Source organism: Micropterus salmoides, unplaced genomic scaffold (genome assembly GCF_014851395.1).
Source record: "Micropterus salmoides isolate LMB-PRFRI ecotype aquatic unplaced genomic scaffold, ASM1485139v1 Ms_hic_scaffold_13, whole genome shotgun sequence".
Classification (NCBI taxonomy): Eukaryota; Metazoa; Chordata; class Actinopteri; order Centrarchiformes; family Centrarchidae; genus Micropterus; species Micropterus salmoides.
The window spans coordinates 27,680,541-27,698,470 of record NW_024040374.1 but is presented as its reverse complement, the minus strand read 5'-3'; the positions used below and the strand labels follow the sequence as shown (position 1 = coordinate 27,698,470).

General features: G+C 40.0%; 1 protein-coding gene across 17 annotated transcripts in view; it reads left to right on the top strand.

Annotated features, from left to right (window-relative positions):
- Positions 1-2,412: 2,412 nt before the first annotated feature.
- Positions 2,413-17,930, top strand: part of kif1aa (kinesin family member 1Aa) — a 41,735-nt gene continuing 26,217 nt past the window's right edge. For 4 of the 17 annotated variants that reach the window (XM_038716716.1, XM_038716709.1, XM_038716714.1 and 1 more), the window contains exons 1-14: positions 2,414-2,728; positions 4,491-4,658; positions 13,566-13,639; positions 13,777-13,959; positions 14,066-14,131; positions 14,409-14,587; positions 14,875-14,986; positions 15,237-15,314; positions 15,509-15,574; positions 15,663-15,680; positions 15,766-15,844; positions 15,936-16,014; positions 16,292-16,434; positions 17,460-17,498. In XM_038716716.1, the coding sequence (XP_038572644.1) occupies positions 4,553-4,658; positions 13,566-13,639; positions 13,777-13,959; positions 14,066-14,131; positions 14,409-14,587; positions 14,875-14,986; positions 15,237-15,314; positions 15,509-15,574; positions 15,663-15,680; positions 15,766-15,844; positions 15,936-16,014; positions 16,292-16,434; positions 17,460-17,498 (1,222 nt within the window). In that variant the 5' untranslated portion in view covers positions 2,414-2,728; positions 4,491-4,552. Of the gene's footprint in view, positions 2,729-4,490; positions 4,659-13,565; positions 13,640-13,776; positions 13,960-14,065; positions 14,132-14,408; positions 14,588-14,874; positions 14,987-15,236; positions 15,315-15,508; positions 15,575-15,662; positions 15,681-15,765; positions 15,845-15,935; positions 16,015-16,291; positions 16,435-17,459; positions 17,499-17,930 lie in introns of all 17 variants that reach the window. The other 13 variants (XM_038716710.1, XM_038716712.1, XM_038716717.1 and 10 more) reach the window with 8 other exon arrangements.

Genomic DNA, 17,930 nt, shown 5'->3' with positions numbered 1-17,930 from the left:
ACTGTATGCCATTATCCATACACTGGTTACAATGACACCTTTAGATTTAAAAAAAAAAAACAAATTCTCCATTTTATTCTTATAATCTTTTCCAATCAAAATTGTTTCCATGTTGAATGAAGTTAGGGTGGGAGTTTGCACAATGTGTTCTAATACACACCAAGAGCGTCTCTTTAAGAAAACATGTCTGTCACACTAGGCTCAAGCCAACAGCTCACTCAAACAATAAATTATTCAGGCTCCTGTGCCACTGAATTTAGACATGGCAGAACAGAGCTAGAAGGAAGGCTTGGCAGAAACAATACCCCTGCATCTTCCTTTAGTGGACGCTCGTACTCCTAAATAATCAAGACATTTCCTTTTCACTCACTTATAAAACTGAGTCTTCAGCTTGGCCTACTTCACTTTAAAACAGGGAGGAAGAGTGTATATGGGGTACTTCATCTAGTATGTAGTGATTCATGCGAGTGACAACATCCTTCTTTATCTGTTGTGATTCACACTCACTTCTTTTTCTTCTTTTCTGTGTGGCGTTGGTAGACCATGGCTACACTTCTCAAAGCAGTATATTCTTTCTGTACACGGATTGGATCTCGAAATCTTAATGCTGATGAATTAAATAAAGCAATTGCATCAGACAGAAGTGGAGGAGACAGACGGGGCCCAAGGGAGATACACATACACATCGAGCAAATGTGTCCGAGGTTGAGGTTGGGGGGTGGGGGGGTGGGGGGGATCAGTAGGAACGGTAGGACTGTGCAAAGAGCAAGGTCAGAAAACACAATTGCATTATGTTTCACTCAGGCTGAAACCTGAGCAGCCAAAGTATCCTACCACCATGCAGAGTTCCTGTTCATAACCCTTTATTGCTGCTAATCCTCAAACAACGGACTCGGTATTTTATCATAATACAAGCATGGCATAATGTTCATAAGCCTATTTACACTGTAGGTGAAAACAGATGTCAACTAATAGGTGTACCATGGAATAGATTTGGAATTATGTGTACTTTAACATGCAATGGTTGGTAGATACATCTATGCAGAACATTTACTTCTAAGAAATAACTTGCTGTTCAGAATCCAGACTGTATTGTACTATAAGGTAACTTATATACTAATAGTGAAAAGAAAATGTATTGATCTGATAGAAACAGCCATTACTGACCTATGGGTCAGGTCCCTTCCACAAGGACACATTGTCATTATTAGGCTCGGCCCTCTCATCTCTCCAATCAGCTCAGTGGCTGTCTAAGAGCAGTTCTATTTAAAGGCCGTGGTGAGGAGATCATGAGTCCAACACAGGACTCCCACTTTATATATGTATCTAAATGTCTGTTTATATTGTTTTATTTAATGTATATGTTACCATCTTTTAATACACATTTAATTATCTGTTAAGTTCTGTGTGTGTAGCATGAAGGGACTACAAACTTTGCTATGCTACGTTGTGTGTGTATAATGATAAATAAACTACCTTGTAACTTGTAAAATACCCTTTCTTCCCTCCATATTGCTAAAATCCCCCAAATCAAACAAAAATAATAGCCATTTATTTACAGCAGACATTTTGACATGTGATTGTAGGAAAAGCTCATGAGCTACCCATAACATTAATGATGGCTCTGCCATGAGAGCATGACATGTCACAGTAGGAAAAACACAGGTGTAAATAATACATTTAAAGATGGCTGAATTACATTTAGCCCTCTTCAGTTTAAGGGTCCTGCTATTGTGCATGCTTGGATAGAGCAGATCCATCACTAGTGTTAGTAACACCTGTACCTTTCCTACTGTGACAAGTAAAAATGTCTGCTGTTAAAAAGAAAAGTAGGCCTATAGCATGTTTACCATATAACGTTAGGTAGCAGTAGACAGAGGGTGTAGACACAACCGACTGAAAACACTTCTAACTGCAAGGACAAGCCACATCACTTAAGAAAGAGGCAAATTGGGGACACCCCATTTGCAATTTAAGAAGCATGATAATGTTTCTGCTACAGTATAATAGTCCTACTGGTTCTGTGGGCAGACTCTGATCCCAGATGCCACATTGCGCGCTTCACTGAACAGACAGTTTCCATGGTGCGGAGACCTGCTTTGTGCCAGTTTGTCTCCTCTCAGCTTGATGTCCTACTAAACCCTATTCATAACGGGTTCATGCTCCTATTGTCCACTACATTCAAAACTGTGAGTAAACTTGGCTGTTGTAACCCTTTTGGGAAAATATTGTAGGCTATCCCCGCTATCTTTAACTTTAAATAAGTGTAACACAGCAGCAGTTTTTATGTGAGGTGTTACAAGGGGGATACTAAATCCTGCTCCCTGTCTTCCTCCCCTCCCTCGTCTCTCTCTCTCTTCCCACCACTGCATTGATGCTGTTACCTCCCTCGGTGGTGATGTCACCAGCTCAGTGGAGCTCGAGCATCCTTACCAAAGACAGGGAGACAACAGAGCCATTTTGACGGCTTTGAGGTGTGGAAACCATTCAAACAACCGGCCGTCCTTCCTTCTTGGGTCCCCACTGGCTAGGCAGGGCAGAGGGGGTGGGTTGGTGGGTACAATACGCCTTCGGCGGTAACTGCCCTTTCAGTTTTCATGGAGAGGAGAGGCTATTAGCAGGGGCAGTGCCAGACCTGGAGGAGACCAACGGAGGTGGGAGAAGCTAGGGAGCTGGATAATAAAGCAGGCGAGCAACACAAACGCGAGACGTTATTGACACTGCGAAGGTAGGTAAACCTTTTTTATTTCTTCATTGTCCCGCTGGCTTTGCAGTTTTAACGAGACAGTCTTTATTTACTTAGTGTTAAATCTCCTGGGAAGAGATGGGCATAGGGTGCGGCCATTGAAGAGGCTGTCACTGTCAATATAGTCGACTGTAGAGAGCGAATGACATTAAAGCCGTAACACAGCACATGCACTGTCATGTTATGTTATTGCTTAGGCTATGCTGTTTGAAAAAATGTATTTTAATTATGTGAGCAGGACGACAGGAAGAAATGCCCTGTCATTGGGCGAAAGGTAAACTACCAGACGCAGCCTATGTGTTGATTGAAGATGCGATAAGCTCAGAAAATGACGCAAGAAGTAGCCTATTTTTTCAGTAATTACAGCAATGAATTGTCAGTTTTAGCCTAACAAAACCTGTCAGCGTTGACCTGGTTCATGGCTTTGCTGTCATACTAAAAAGCTACCGATTGAATCATTTTTCTGAGTGATAAGGCAAAATTGTATCAGGCCGTCGTCACGCTGAAATACACAGCAGCATGGTAAATTATATTGGCCTTTGTCACCGGGAAAATGGTCACCGCCCAGCTGAGCTGCATCATCAGCTGATTGGTCTGAGCAACTGTATGACAAGATTATTATATACTTGGATGTTGATCCGGAAAAAAAGCAGATTGAAACTGTCAGTCCTAAAAGTATTGCTTACTTTAATATAATCTGTTTGCAGCAGGTGAACATAAGATGCTTTACACATGTGAATTTCGTCTTCACTGCTTCCTTTCAAATATCAAAACAATATTGAATTTGATGTTGAATCTTACTACACTGTTTAGTCTATTTAATTTATTCATCCTAATTTGTCCTCAGTATATGGTACAATTGCACCTTAAATGCCGAAAGAATGTTTTCCCATTGAAACAACATTGCTCGCATGCGTATCACAAGTGAATCTGTTCAGGTGTGAGCTATAGAGAATGTACCAGGAAGCAGGGTGACACAGCAAATCTACAACGCTCAATTATGAGGACAGACATCTGAGTCACAAATCCAAGGAACATACTCTGAATATTGATACAAAATCCAACATCATCCCAAATCTTGGGCATAAATTAAGTTAAAGAAATGACACTTTCTCTCATTAATATGCTAAATGATGATTGTTTTCTAATATTAATTGACATCACATTGCTCGCTGTTGAAGCTTATTGATGAAAATGTTAAATGATTGTAATTTGATCGCCACAGATGATGAGTCATGGTTGCACTTGATACACCCACGATGCCAGCATTCACTAAAATCACACAGGGATTTAATTTTCATATGTAGTCTTTTAGGAGACAGTATGATGATGAGTTACGAGTTTCATGAAACTGAGCTACTGAATGGAGCCAGACCCTGGATTTGTGGCTGGTTACAGGGCCATTGTCATCCAGGGAAATAGCCTGACATTTAGCTGCTGCTGCTGCTGCACTTCTTTTGTTACTGCTAGCTTTATTATCCAACTCCCTTGGCTGTAGCTGACCATGCATGGTCTTTTCATGTTATTGCCACACAGCCCTGCCCTGCTCTATTGTGCTCATCATGTCAACCATAAGGTGCAATATTCAGCTCTTACAATTTTTTACACACATGTAAAAATTATAGAGCTCACTTTTGTAACATAACATAACATAATGCCAAAAAATGTGTCATTAGTTGGTTTGCATATGAAGTGATATATACTTACATACTAATGAGGATTCACTATGTGCTTCCTTCTACAGACCTGCAGTCCCTACACCTGGGCACTAACAAAGGCACCCCAAGGTGCTAGGAAGAAAGCACCATGGCAGGGGCCTCTGTGAAGGTGGCGGTGCGTGTCCGCCCCTTCAATTCAAGGGAGATGGGAAAAGAAAGCAAATGCATTATCCAGATGTCTGGAAACACCACCAGTAAGTATTCTAAAGACAGCTTTACATTTACGCATGTGTACTTGTTATTTTTTGTGTTTTCATTGTCTTAAATTTAAGATAAAATATAGATTGCAGAAAAAAAAATTCAGAAAGTGGTTGGCAGAAGACACCCAGCCAGATGTACGCATGAACTGGGGGATCCTTCCTCAACCAGAAGGCACGGGTTCAGGCTTTTCTGAACTATTGCTGACCTTGACCCCTCACCACCCCGTGTGAGGGGATTACTGAAAACAGGTTCCCTTGCATAGTAGCAGGGGTGACTGAGATTCTGTTGGAGATAATTGGAATGTATCTATAGAGGAAATGTCATCTTGTTGAGCTTGTCTGCAAGATTGACGACTGTCTAATTACTACATGGTCGATCTTTTCGGTTACTGAATACACCAAGCAGTAGAGCGGTTGTCAAAATGAATCACCTGCTCTAAAAATCTCTTGAACATCAGGCTCTAGGTGACATAATCTCCTGCATATTTGACCTGATATTTATTTAGGGCAATGCCTGTTTATGTGGCCAGATTAATCCAGATTTAAAATGGCTCTTTATTCAAAGTGTTAATCTTTCCATTCAAATCTGCCACTAATGCAAATGTAAGCAATAAGCACAATGATGGCTATATTTGGATGAAATTAATGATTGTGTCTATATGGAAAAACCCATGTTAAAATTTGGGAGTGTCACTTATTGTGTACTTGGATCTAGCTCGAGTAAAGTTTCCTGCAAACCTTTCTGTACTAGTTTTTGTACGTATGTAGTTCGGAGCATCACCCCACATTCCTTGGGTTGTACAGTGCACAGAGTGAGGACTCTGGTCGAGAGGAGACTGGAAAGATACTCGATATGTAGCCTGCTTAGCAAGGTAAAGCCATTTGTCAATAATGGATGAGGCTTCCTGAAATATTTACCATTTGGCCTAATTTAGCCATCTCCCCCCTCCTTCCTCATGTCATGGGTGACTAAACAACACACTAGGTGGCTTTTTTGGACCATCATATTTGATTTGTTGCATTTTGTGATGTAGTAAACCTGGTAGACTAAATACAAAAAAATCTCATATTATTTTTTTTAACTCTCCCTTAAGGATTTCATAGCATGATGGTGACTACATTTTGTTGATACCCACGGTAAGAATGGTGTTATTGCTTTGGCACAGAGCTCCTTCTTATGTCTCTGGACAATGAGTATTTTGCCATCAGCAGTGTCTCTTTTAGCAGTGTAAACGTAGATAAGAGGCACTGTAGTCCACAGGGAATACATTTACAGTGTGGACACCACTGAAATGTCCTTGGAGAAGTCCCGTTTGATTTTATCTGTGAATTGGATTTCTAATCCCACAAAGCCTGTTTGTTCTTTCTAATTAAGATAGTTATCCAAGTACATGTGACTTGAAAACTCTTGAATTTCAGTAAATTGTGTTGCTTGTCCTTTACTTTATGCTAATTTGCAAAGTTCTTTCTTATTCACTGCAATATTCACTATTCTATTCTAGTTTGTTTGTAGACCTCGTGATAGAACCTAACATAGTAGTGCTTTTGCAGTAAAAAACTGTACTGTGGCTCATTCAAGAGAGTACAACATCAGCCAGGCTGAGACACTAGATTTTAGATAACTCTTGCATAAAGTGATGGGGAGCTAAAAAAAACCCCCAACAGTTTATGTAGTTGGCTGCTTCGGGTGTTTAGACCTTTTTTTTATTATTATAGTCAAATCAGAAATTGGAGTGACCTTGAATATAAGTAACAGAAGAATGTGCAAAAGATCTTTTTAGACCTGCATCCAGTTAAATCTGGGAGCTCTTGGGCTGGATTCCCCACAACTTAAATCACTTCTACAAGCTGGTGAATTCGTATATTGCAGTTCAGATTTCAGGGCTATGGTAGTTAAAGACAGACATTGCAATGGACATTTGATTGACACAGCTTATCAGGCTTGACACACGAAAGGGAGTTGACCCCCCCCCCCCCCCCCCCACACACACACACACACACACACCTCCACACACACACACACACAAACACACTGACTGAGTGGTGATCTGTATAATCTTCAAAATCCAGAAATTAAACAGATTTTTACCATTATGTCGGCAGTACTAGAAAGCGTCTTGTTGCTCAGACCCACACACAACACAAAGCCACTTTCAGTGAGGCCGCAAGTCTTTCAGCAGAGCAGATCTCTTCCAAACTGAGTCAATGGCTCTGGATGTGGACTGGAGGATGTGAGCAGACTGATGTCATGAAAAAGCCCATTGGTTGCAGTGTCTGGAGGGGGTACAGAGGCAGAGTATAAATGCCCCATTGTCTTTTTGTAGTCTGGGCTGAGGAAAGGAAGACGAAGAAGAAGAAGGAGTTTTTTATGCGTGTCTCACTCTCTGCTTTGTGCTCTCTGACACTCATGTGTGGGTCAATAGCCCAGTTCCCACAAAGCAGGAGAATGGCAGTAATCTTGTTGGTTGAGAGATCTTCCCTCCCACGCTGAACTTAATTAAGATGCAAAGGACAGACCAGAAGTAAAAAGTAGGTCTCTCTTTAGAAGGCTAATGGGTGCATATACTTGGTGGAGAGATTTTGATTTATATTGAAGCAAAAAACGTAGACTGCTTAGAACTAAGAGATTTCACTACTGGACTGATTCAAAATATCTTTTTATATACTTAATCATTAGAAGCGCTCTTGGTAATATCTACTGTATAAAGGTAAATGTTTATATGCCCCCCAACGGCAGATTTATATTGCTGTTGGACATTCTATCTGTTTAAATGTGGACACACCCTTCGACACAAAAGTAGTAGTGCATTTCTCATGCATTAGTTCCTGCTGTTGACTGTAGTTTCTGTGGCTGCTTTGTCATACAGTATGTTGGAATTCAAGTTATCTGTCTGCTGTTGTGTAAACAACTTCAAATAGTTGGAAATTGCTAAATAACAATTAGATATAAGTTATCCTGGGCTGTCGAATTAATACAAAAAAACATGAATATCATGCACCAATTAGTATGAAGTCCTTATCTAAACTTCTGTCAACTCTGTCCAAATTCACACGAATTAAATTTATTTTAGGGGCAATTGAGTGGATTCATGCGGCCCTTTTTAATTTTTAGCACAATTAAAGGACCTCATTAGCAAAATCTTTACTCCGTTATAATGCTAATTCTGGCCGGACATAGACCAACATAAAGCAGCAGACAACAAGCTAAGTGCTGCTGCTGCTGCTGCTGAAAATAGCATTTATGTGGCTCTCCTCCCGTCTCTGTCAGTGGGTTCACATCCCTTCTGCCAGACCTGCTGACGCAGCCAGATTTCCTTTCCTATTTACTGGGGCAGGTCACCCGTGACAATCTGACCAGCATTACACAGTCACAATTATGAAGACCCAGCAGCTATGACAAAGACAAACACGGCGTGTGTCGTAAAAGGATGCTGAAAATATCATGTGTTACAACTAAATTAAACTAGAGCTGATCATCACCTCTATAATTAGGATAAATGATGTGAGGTGTTGGCATCACTAACAATGATTATGAATTGCAGTGGCATAATTCTAAAAAACAGTGAGAATACTAATGATCACACCTGCTGAAAATAAAGTGCACCCTCTTTTCAATTCGGGATACATAAAATATACAGTATTTATGTATTTCCATATTCCAATACACATTTTGGGGAATTAAAATCACCGATAACTGATATGATGCCTGATATAAAATCATACTGTACAGTGTTGTCAATGAAACATGTAGATCTTAAAAATAAAGCTGGACCTATCCCTTTGTAATAAGTACTTACAAATGTAATATAAGGTGTAACTACAAAGTTAACTACACAGTTATTCGGCCGTGGTGAAATAGTACCCAGTATTTGAAAGTAAAATGGTATCAGCTGAAAAGTGATTGGTGTGAGAAAAGGTTGCACAATTGTCGCATTATCATATAGAAGACATGTTACACTTAACACTCGAGTTAGCTTCGTTACCATGGACCAGTTAAGAAGAGTTGAAATAATTACTGGATCAATCTATCTTAGTTGTTTGACAGAAAAATGCCATCAAAACAATTTTGATCAAATATTTTGAAATATATAAACTAATTTGACATTTAAGTAAAAATAGGTCACAGGTACCAGTTTTTAAAATATGAATACTTGCTGTGTTTAAAACAAAATCATTTATGATATTAAAAAACATATCTTGGGGTTTTGGACCATTACTCAGACAAGACATTAAAATTTTGATAACTTTTATTTTTTGACATTTTATAAACTAAACAGTTAATCAGTCAAGAAAATAAATTATTCAATAATGAAAATAAAAGTTGTTTTCAAGAAGTTAGCTAATTAATTAAAACTGCATACAACATACAGTATATGAATGATTCCTGCTTATTTTTCTCTCTTCCAAAGATGTAATTTGATTGCTGTAAATGTAAGTGGGAATATCAGTGGTGTACTGTACACTTACGTATCTCACTAGAAGAAGTCAGTATGTGCAAACATTATGTTGATTAAAGCGTAGATATGGTGGATGCGTGCATACGCTCCTGACCACCTGTGGTGACGAGGTTTGCGAGCACACGGCCAGAAGAAAATTAAGCTGCTGATGTATTCAGTCTAATCATGTTTGCCCTCCATGACGTGACTTAGAGAACTGCCGTCATCTATAAACTCAGCACCCCGTAATTAAAAAGCATTTCCATTATAAAAAGATAAGACAGGTAGTAAAGGGGGCTATGATGAGTAGACATGCTGTGTGCTTAAAATGCTGCTAAAACTGGCCTCAGGTGGAGAGCTGTGACCACTGTGACGTCACGTAAGCTGCTGAGTTTAATATGAATGGGCAGATCTGCCTCATGTCTAACCCTCATATATGCTGCCAATCACTGCTACTCTAAAGTAATTACTTTATCTGAGAGCTTTTCTTTCCAGCGCTGGATTATGGAGGGGGGGGGGGGGGTCATCTTGTATGAATCATACCACAAACCAGAGATGACTAAGCAACGAGAGGATGTCGTACTGCAGGGGCTCTGCTTCTTGGTAATAGACAGATCTTGATGTATTTTTCATTTTAGTGGTTCGGTAAAGTTGTCCACGTCTCCTTTCAGATTTGGTTTATTTGATCGGTCTCCTCTGTTATAGAGTCCTGATTTTATAAAACCAAGGCAGTGTTATTTACCAAGAAGACCACTGAGTTTCTTTCTTGTTTTTACCTCGTGGCAGCTTGAGACCTTGTGGGACCTTCATTAATTGTCAGGCTGTATTAGATACACATTATATAATGTGTATCTAATATATATCTAATATATATCTAATATATACATATATATGTGTGTACACCTATAGAGGCTTTTCAAAGAGGGCTTTTTTCTTCAGTGATGGAAGGGATGTTTGTTAATGCTGCATATCAGAAATGCAGTATTAAAACAAACATAATGGGTTGTTGTTGTTTTTTTTACGAGATATTGTAAACAAATTGCAGTGACCCACCATTACACTTTTTCACTGTTTCAACTGCACCACCTCATCACTGAAACTGCATTTTCTTTAAAAAGTGGTTAGTTAGGACATGTGCAAAGCCATCAATTCTACTTATTCTACTAGTCTTTGTGCTGCTGCAACACCAGATAAATAAATCTTATCTTATCTTATATTATTTTTACTGTAAAGAAATGCACAGCCACAGCTTACTTACTGAATATGTGATCGGACTGGCTTTGTAATGGCCAACAACACCAACGTTCAGAGTGATGTCTGATGTTACAACATATTATTTATTGTATGACCATTTGTTGCAGTGCACAGTGGGAGAAATTAGCACTGTGGAAAGCATTTCCAGCTGATTAGTGAAATTGATTCTGTAGCTGTGCTTAGCAGTAAACATCATGTATTTAAGGACAATAATATTGGATAAATATGAAAGAGAGGACTGTGTGAGTCTGTAGTGCATCTACAGCATGCTCATAGTTGGCCATCTTCCAGAGTATCCGGACAAATCATGCCCGGTAAATGAAGCCTCGTCTTTCTGTCATGGTGAGGAATGGGCCTGAAACCCGAAACCCAGCCACTGGCCTACATTTCATAGCTGGGAGTACAGTACCAGTGTAGAGAGGAAATAGTAGTGTGTACACTTACTTGAAAGTGTACTTAGCCCTGGGCCTTTTTCTCTATTATCGACCACATCTGCATTAGCAGAGAAAATGGTGTCTGGACCTCTGGGAGCAGGGAGGAAGCATTTTTATAGCTGGTATTACCACACCACTATTTTTCTTGGGTGGGCACGCTACTAGGTTTTGGCATATTCACATAAAAACTCTTGATTGGAAAACTTGAGTATAATAGATGCCTTAAGAGAAAACAATAGTACTTTGCGTTTATGTTTAACTACACAATGTAAATTGTAACTGTAAAATGTTTCTCTAAATCATGCGAATGAACGGACAGTAGCATCCCATCATACAGGCTTTAATTGTAAATTGAAAGGAGTTTTCTACAAAACCCCCATTGTAGTTGGTTCAACTTGATTTTTTGAGAATATTATTCTTTCATGTGGTCAATTGTCATCATCATAAAGGGAGGGAGGGAGTACCTCAGTTTTGCTCAAAAAGGGTCATGAAGCAGACTTATCTAATATCAAGTTAGGTCGGAGATCCGTAGGAAAATATTTTATCAATCATAAATGTACTACGAACATTTGCTTGAGACATCAGTGGTGATCCTGGGATGTAAATCTACCAGACCAAAATGGTATTTTTTAGACTGCAATTCTCTGTGAATCACAAAAAACACTGACCATCATATATCCATTAGAAGGCTACAGTGGGTGTGGAAGTCATCTAGGGAGACCACGCCAACACATCAGAAAATTAAATCAGAAATGAAACACCATTAGTAGTCTGACTAAGTCAGAATGGTTTACATTTGTCTCTCGTTATTTTAATACATGTTTAAATGATTATAAACGAAAATGATTGTGTGCGAGACTTTGGTCTGCTGCTGTGTTGTGGAAAAGCTTGGGTGGGGAATCCGCTGTAGCACCCAGGCATGATGGACCCCCTCAGGACCGTACAGAGAGGAGGAAGGAGAGGAAGACAAAAGAGACAGAAGAAGAGTGGGAAGGAGGGGCGCAGAATATGAGAGCGAAAGTGGAGGAGAGGATTGGGTGTTTACAGGAAAGCTGGATGTGGCATGATTGAGGTGTGGTCCTGCTACTGGAACTCTCTTTTTTGATATAAATTTGAATTTCCTTTTGAGTCAGATCCTCTTTTAGTGTGTATGTGAGTGGAACAGGGAGGGGACTTGGGGACGAGCCACGTTGGTGTGAGATTATATATATATTTTGTAAATTTTGCTATATCTAAAAAATGTGTAATGGGCAAAACATAGTTTTCTGTTTGAGTAGAAAAAGTAGAAAAACATTCACTGAGGTGGAATTTTTCTGAAGGATAACATCGCACTACTGAGCCTGTTGAAGTACAGCTCAGGGATGATGGTTGTTTCACGCTGAGACTGTTGAAAGCTGAGCTGAGCCTGACAAGCTGAGTCTGAGCTGTCCTAAAATGGCCACTGGTAGATAGAGAAACCCGGTACACAACAACATGGTCGTTTGACTGGCACCATCATCAGGCCAAAACCTACATTTGAAAACAGGAGAATAGTGAAAATGTGTCTTCTTTTTATCAAGAAATTTTGTTTTTTTTGGTGTGTAATGATGCTATAGCACCAGTGGAGCCAGACTGAAGATTTTCTTGCTTTTGATATTCCTATTCTCTCAGATGTGTACACAAGTTTGGATGTTTACAGAGTGATTCATTATGTGTCACCTTGAAACTTGAAATTAAAGCTAAACACTTCACTTGTGTATCAGTGGTCAGCAGTAAGTCCCTCTATTATTTCATCAAAGCCTGCAAATGTATACTGCTTATGTTGTTTATACAATCTTGTAGATTCAGTTTCTTTAAAATGGCATTTTGCAATTTTTAAACCATGTTTTGAAGCCTCGAGTTTGTCCAATAGGGCGCCGCCATGTTGATTTTTGTGACGGTGGAGCTAACGGTGGAGCCGTTTGTGGAGCTAGTTAGCTTGCTTAACTAGCTGCATCTGTATTTCACCTTAGCTGTCATTTTGTCTAGCGAACAACAGTCTTAAAACTAAATGTACTCACCAGAGAAAGTGAACAGCCAGCTCCTAATAAGCTTTTTCAACAGCGCTGGTTAAATTTACACAGTGCCGTGGGTATGAGTTACCCTAGCCTGATTGACAGGTTGCCATGGTAACGACTTGTCAATCATAGATATCCCTGTCCTGAAGCATACTCTGCTTTCTGGTCTATTTTCCTCTAAATGGGACCAGAATTTACTAAATGAACATATTGTTGTATTGAAGAAGACCTGAAGCTAGCGACTGAGACCATAAACTCATTAGGAAAGTGTTGTTACTGAGGTAATAAATCAGCTGAGAAGTAGGGTCATTTTACCATTATTTGTAATGGAACCGGACTTCTTTTTGCAACCAGAAGTGTCGCCCCCTGCTTGCCGTTCGATAGAATGCAGGTTTAATGGACTTGCGCGTTTGCCTCAGGTTTCTGACCAGAAGCTTCCTGCTTGATGGCAACTGATATAACAGGATATATGTATTTCATTTCATGAAAAAAAGATTGTCTCAGCACTCTGTTGGTCCTCCAAAAAAGTGTTTTGTTGCAATACATCAGCAGTGTCATCATGTTTTGCTTTAGTGCAAAGGCGCAAATCACTAAAGGTGATATTGGTACATAAAGAGGAGGTGGCGACTAAGGCCTTCCCAGCTCTATTAGCACAACATGACACCGACACAGCTCAGATAGAGTTTCCCGTGGGCAGCTCTCACCCTCCCTCTGACCCGTGTTCCTTGTCCTGTCTTTCAGCCATCATCAACCCCAAGCAGGCCAAAGACAACAAGAGCTTCAACTTTGATTACTCCTACTGGTCCCACACCTCGGTAACTCTTTCTGCACCCCCACAGCGCAAATGTTGTACAGACACCCCAACAAAGACACACACTCGCGCACACTTACACTTTTACATTATATGATAAAGTGTAAGACTTATACGGTGGTTATTCATCTTTGTCCACAGCCCGAGGATGTCAATTATGCTTCTCAGATGCAAGTATACAAAGACATCGGAGAGGAAATGTTGCTGCACGCCTTTGAGGGCTACAACGTCTGCATCTTTGCTTATGGTCAGACAGGCGCTGGCAAGTCCTACACCATGATGGGGAAACAGGATGTCAAGGACCAACAAGGAATCATTCCCCTGGTACCGACTTATGATGATTTGACCAGTGCTGATAATAAATCAGAGGATAGCTGATTTCTCAGATTTTACAACTGTAGAAATCATGTTTTTATTTTTCTCCTTCCAGCTGTGTGAAGACCTTTTCACTAAGATCAATGACAATACAGACAACAGCATGTCTTATTCTGTGGAGGTAAGCATCAATGCCCCTTGTCATCAGCTCCTCCCTTTTAGTTTATGATTTTGTTTAGTTTATTCCATTTATTTGTCAGGGCCCAAGTACAAAAACATTAATCTCACACAAAGTGAAGAGAAGTATTGTCCCAGATTTAGCTACTTGCTCATTTCCATCTCTAGTCCCTGGACAGGTAGACACAAAAACTAATACTGCTAATGCAATTAAGACAAATACAGGTTCACTGTCTGTGCTGTACACCTGAACCTCAAGCTAATATTATAACTCTAAACAGGTAAGCTACATGGAAATCTACTGTGAACGTGTGCGGGACTTACTGAACCCCAAAAATAAAGGGAACCTGCGTGTTCGAGAACATCCTCTGATGGGGCCTTATGTGGAGGACCTGTCTAAGCTGGCTGTCACCTCCTACAATGACATCCAGGACCTGATGGACTCTGGCAACAAGGCCAGGTGAGAAGCTGTTCAATCATTCAGGCACTGTTGCCATAGAGGGTTTAGTAAAATGTACAGTACATACCAGAAGGATCACACACTATAGCTGTGCCGACACTCACAATCAGAGACAGAAGTTCTTATTATGGGTTTATGAGTTGATTATTTATATTGTACCCATTTGGCCTTTGAACTCTGTTTTTTGATTGTTTGTCACGCCTGCAACATAAATAGTAGGATTTGCAATTTGCTCCGTCATCTTAAGAGACACATTTTCCTTAATAATGTGTTCACTGTTTCTACAGGACTGTGGCTGCCACCAACATGAATGAGACAAGCAGTCGCTCGCATGCTGTCTTTAACATTATATTCACTCAGAAACGCCATGATGCTGAGACTGATAACACCTCTGAAAAGGTAGTTTTATCACTCCCTGAGTGAACTTGTTTAGCATTGATCTGTTGCCTGTGCTTGTCGATGAGCTGATTGATGACACAGATTTAAATCTTGTCGTAAATTGGAAATCAATGATTGCTTGAAGGTCATGCTGTAATGAAAAGGTAATATTTTTTAATGAAAACTGTCTCTGAAATAAAGATGATTAGCTTTAGCTTTTTTAGTTGTCAGATAATGTCTTGCAGTTTATTTAGTGGATGTTCTGTTGCAGGTCAGCAAAATAAGTTTGGTGGATTTGGCGGGAAGTGAGAGGGCTGATTCTACTGGAGCCAAAGGGACCAGGCTTAAGGTGAAATGTTTCTCTCAACTGCACTGTGAATATTCAAACACAAAATACATTTTATTACCCTATAAGGGAAACAATGATGATAAGAGACATATATATATATATATATATATATATATATATATATATATATATTTGCATATTAAAGAAGTTCATTTCAATGTGAATATCATTCTCTGCTTCTTGTTGTGTCGCAGGAAGGAGCAAATATCAACAAATCTCTAACTACACTGGGGAAAGTCATCTCTGCTTTGGCAGAAGTGGTATGTATTACATCTTCATATGGCACATTGTGAGATAAAGCTGTTCTGCAGGATAAACATGTTCATTTTACTGTCTACTTCATTTTAGGACTCTGGGTCGAATAAGGTAATTTATAATTTTTTTAATTCACCTTTACCTAAATGCCATCACATGCATTGATTTTAATTTTTAGATTTAATGTAATACACAGAATAAAAAGAAGAAGAAAGTGGAAAGCCACATCCCCTACAGAGATTCGGTTCTCACCTGGTTACTGAGAGAAAATTTGGGTATGAACACAGTATTTATTTCTTTGTTAAAAGTCAGTGGTCAACTAGTTCTGGACAAACTGAGACCAAAGTGTTGTCTTAATTGTGTCAGGGGGGAATTCTCGTACTGCGATGGTGGCTGCCCTGAGTCCAGCTGACATCAACTACGATGAGACCCTCAGCACACTCAGGTACAGAGCAGACAAACTGCATCTTTTTCATCCCACACCGCTGCTGAATGTGGCTTTGAAGGAAACTGATGGCAGTGAGACTTAAGTGTTGTGTGATACACGTTTTCCTACGCAGCTTGCATTAGTTTTACACTTCAAACGCCCTTCTTGAGTTACAATGCGAGGCTGCAGAATCCTGTGGATGTGTAATGTCAGGGGGATGGTGAATGTGTGTGCCTTTTTGTCTCCTCCCTCACCTGTGTCAGCATGCCCAATGATCCCTCCCTTGCACCCGCAGGTATGCAGACCGCGCCAAACAGATTCGCTGTAACGCTGTGATCAACGAGGACCCCAACAACCGACTGGTTCGCGAGCTGAAGGAGGAGGTGTCTCGTCTGAAAGATCTCCTCTATGCCCAGGGCCTGGGTGACATCATTGAGAGTAAGGGATCATTTATTGGATTTGTGAGACCATTGCTCTCTATAGATTTAATTTCAAGTGTTTATGGTCTCAGATCCTGTGTGCACACTATTCTCAATGATACGCTCAGTCTCACCTCAGCCCACACAGCTCCCCTCACAAGCACTACATTTTATTCTCCGTGCTCACAAACATTGTGTGTGTTGATGTGTGTTCAGATAGAACACAAAGCAAATTAGCCAGTGCAGAAAAATCAATAGGAAGCTGTAAATGGAGATAAACAGATACTGGTTCTCTTTAGACTGCAGTGGGTCCAGACGTACAGATTACTCCCATGTTGTGCAAAAAAACAAGCAGGCAGGACTGGAAATAGTGTTGGCAGGCTCTCAAGTATTAGCTTTTGGAGCTAGCATGTCAAGCTAGCTAACATTAGCACATAACAGTCTGATGCCATTGAGTTCCATTATGGGAAATGTAGGACGTCAAATGGAGCCCCATCCACAACACTGCATTTTCAAATTAAAACGGAGACCTTTTGCTACATTTGCACCTCCCATCCAGACTAACACGGCGAAAACGAAGACCTAAAATGGAGAAGTTTGGAAACGCTGCCTCCCCGTTTTGCGTTTCAAAGCTCCGGAGGGCATTTTAGTGAAGTCGGGCAAATATTTGTTTTAATTCTCTGTTTGTAAACTAAAACGGAGTAGTGTGAATAGGGCCCTAGTCTTCTTGTTTTTATTCAAGTAGCACAGGTCAACAACAATAAGCGAATTTCATGTTCTTCATTGAATGAAAGAGGTGTGAATCCTGGTCTCCTTGTAAACAAGATGAAAATGTGTTCACATATGAACGCATCTTCACACAGAAATGAAAATGCAAATAGAGCAGTGGAGCTAAACTGATGTTAATTTGTGTTGAGTAGTCTGCTCAGGTGTTCTGCAAATAAGAAGTGCATGTTTAAATCCATGAACATTTTTATCTAAAGGTGTTACGCTGTCTCTTTTTCTCTCTCTCTCTTTGTCACTCTTTATCTTCTCTTCTCCCAGCATATCGAACATCTGGTGCTGATATAGAGGGTTTGAAATGTGTGTTTTCTGGCTCTTGCTTTTGCTCTTGTGGCAGCTTAGCATCACCCGTGCTTGCTGTGACAGTAAACAATAGCTTTCTGTGTTCTCTGCAGCACCACAATATTGTAAAGAATTTAGTTTTAAATGTTTCATTTAGGAGAGCTGCATTGAAATGAATGTAGCTATATGTTAATGCAATATTAACAGCATGTAGTCCAGGTCTGGGGGTGATTTTCATGCTTTGTCATTTTGGCTCTAATCTAAATGTGCCATGTCATGGTGCTGTAGAGATCTGTGTATGGCTTTATAGCTGTGGCATCGGTGGGGCAGGGCTAAACTGTGCATGAAGCAGCAAAGCAATAAATATGGAAGATTGTGTACAATAATGCGATATATTTCATCCCAATCTTTAATTTCCCTGATGTAAAAACTGTAGCTTCCCATCCCCCT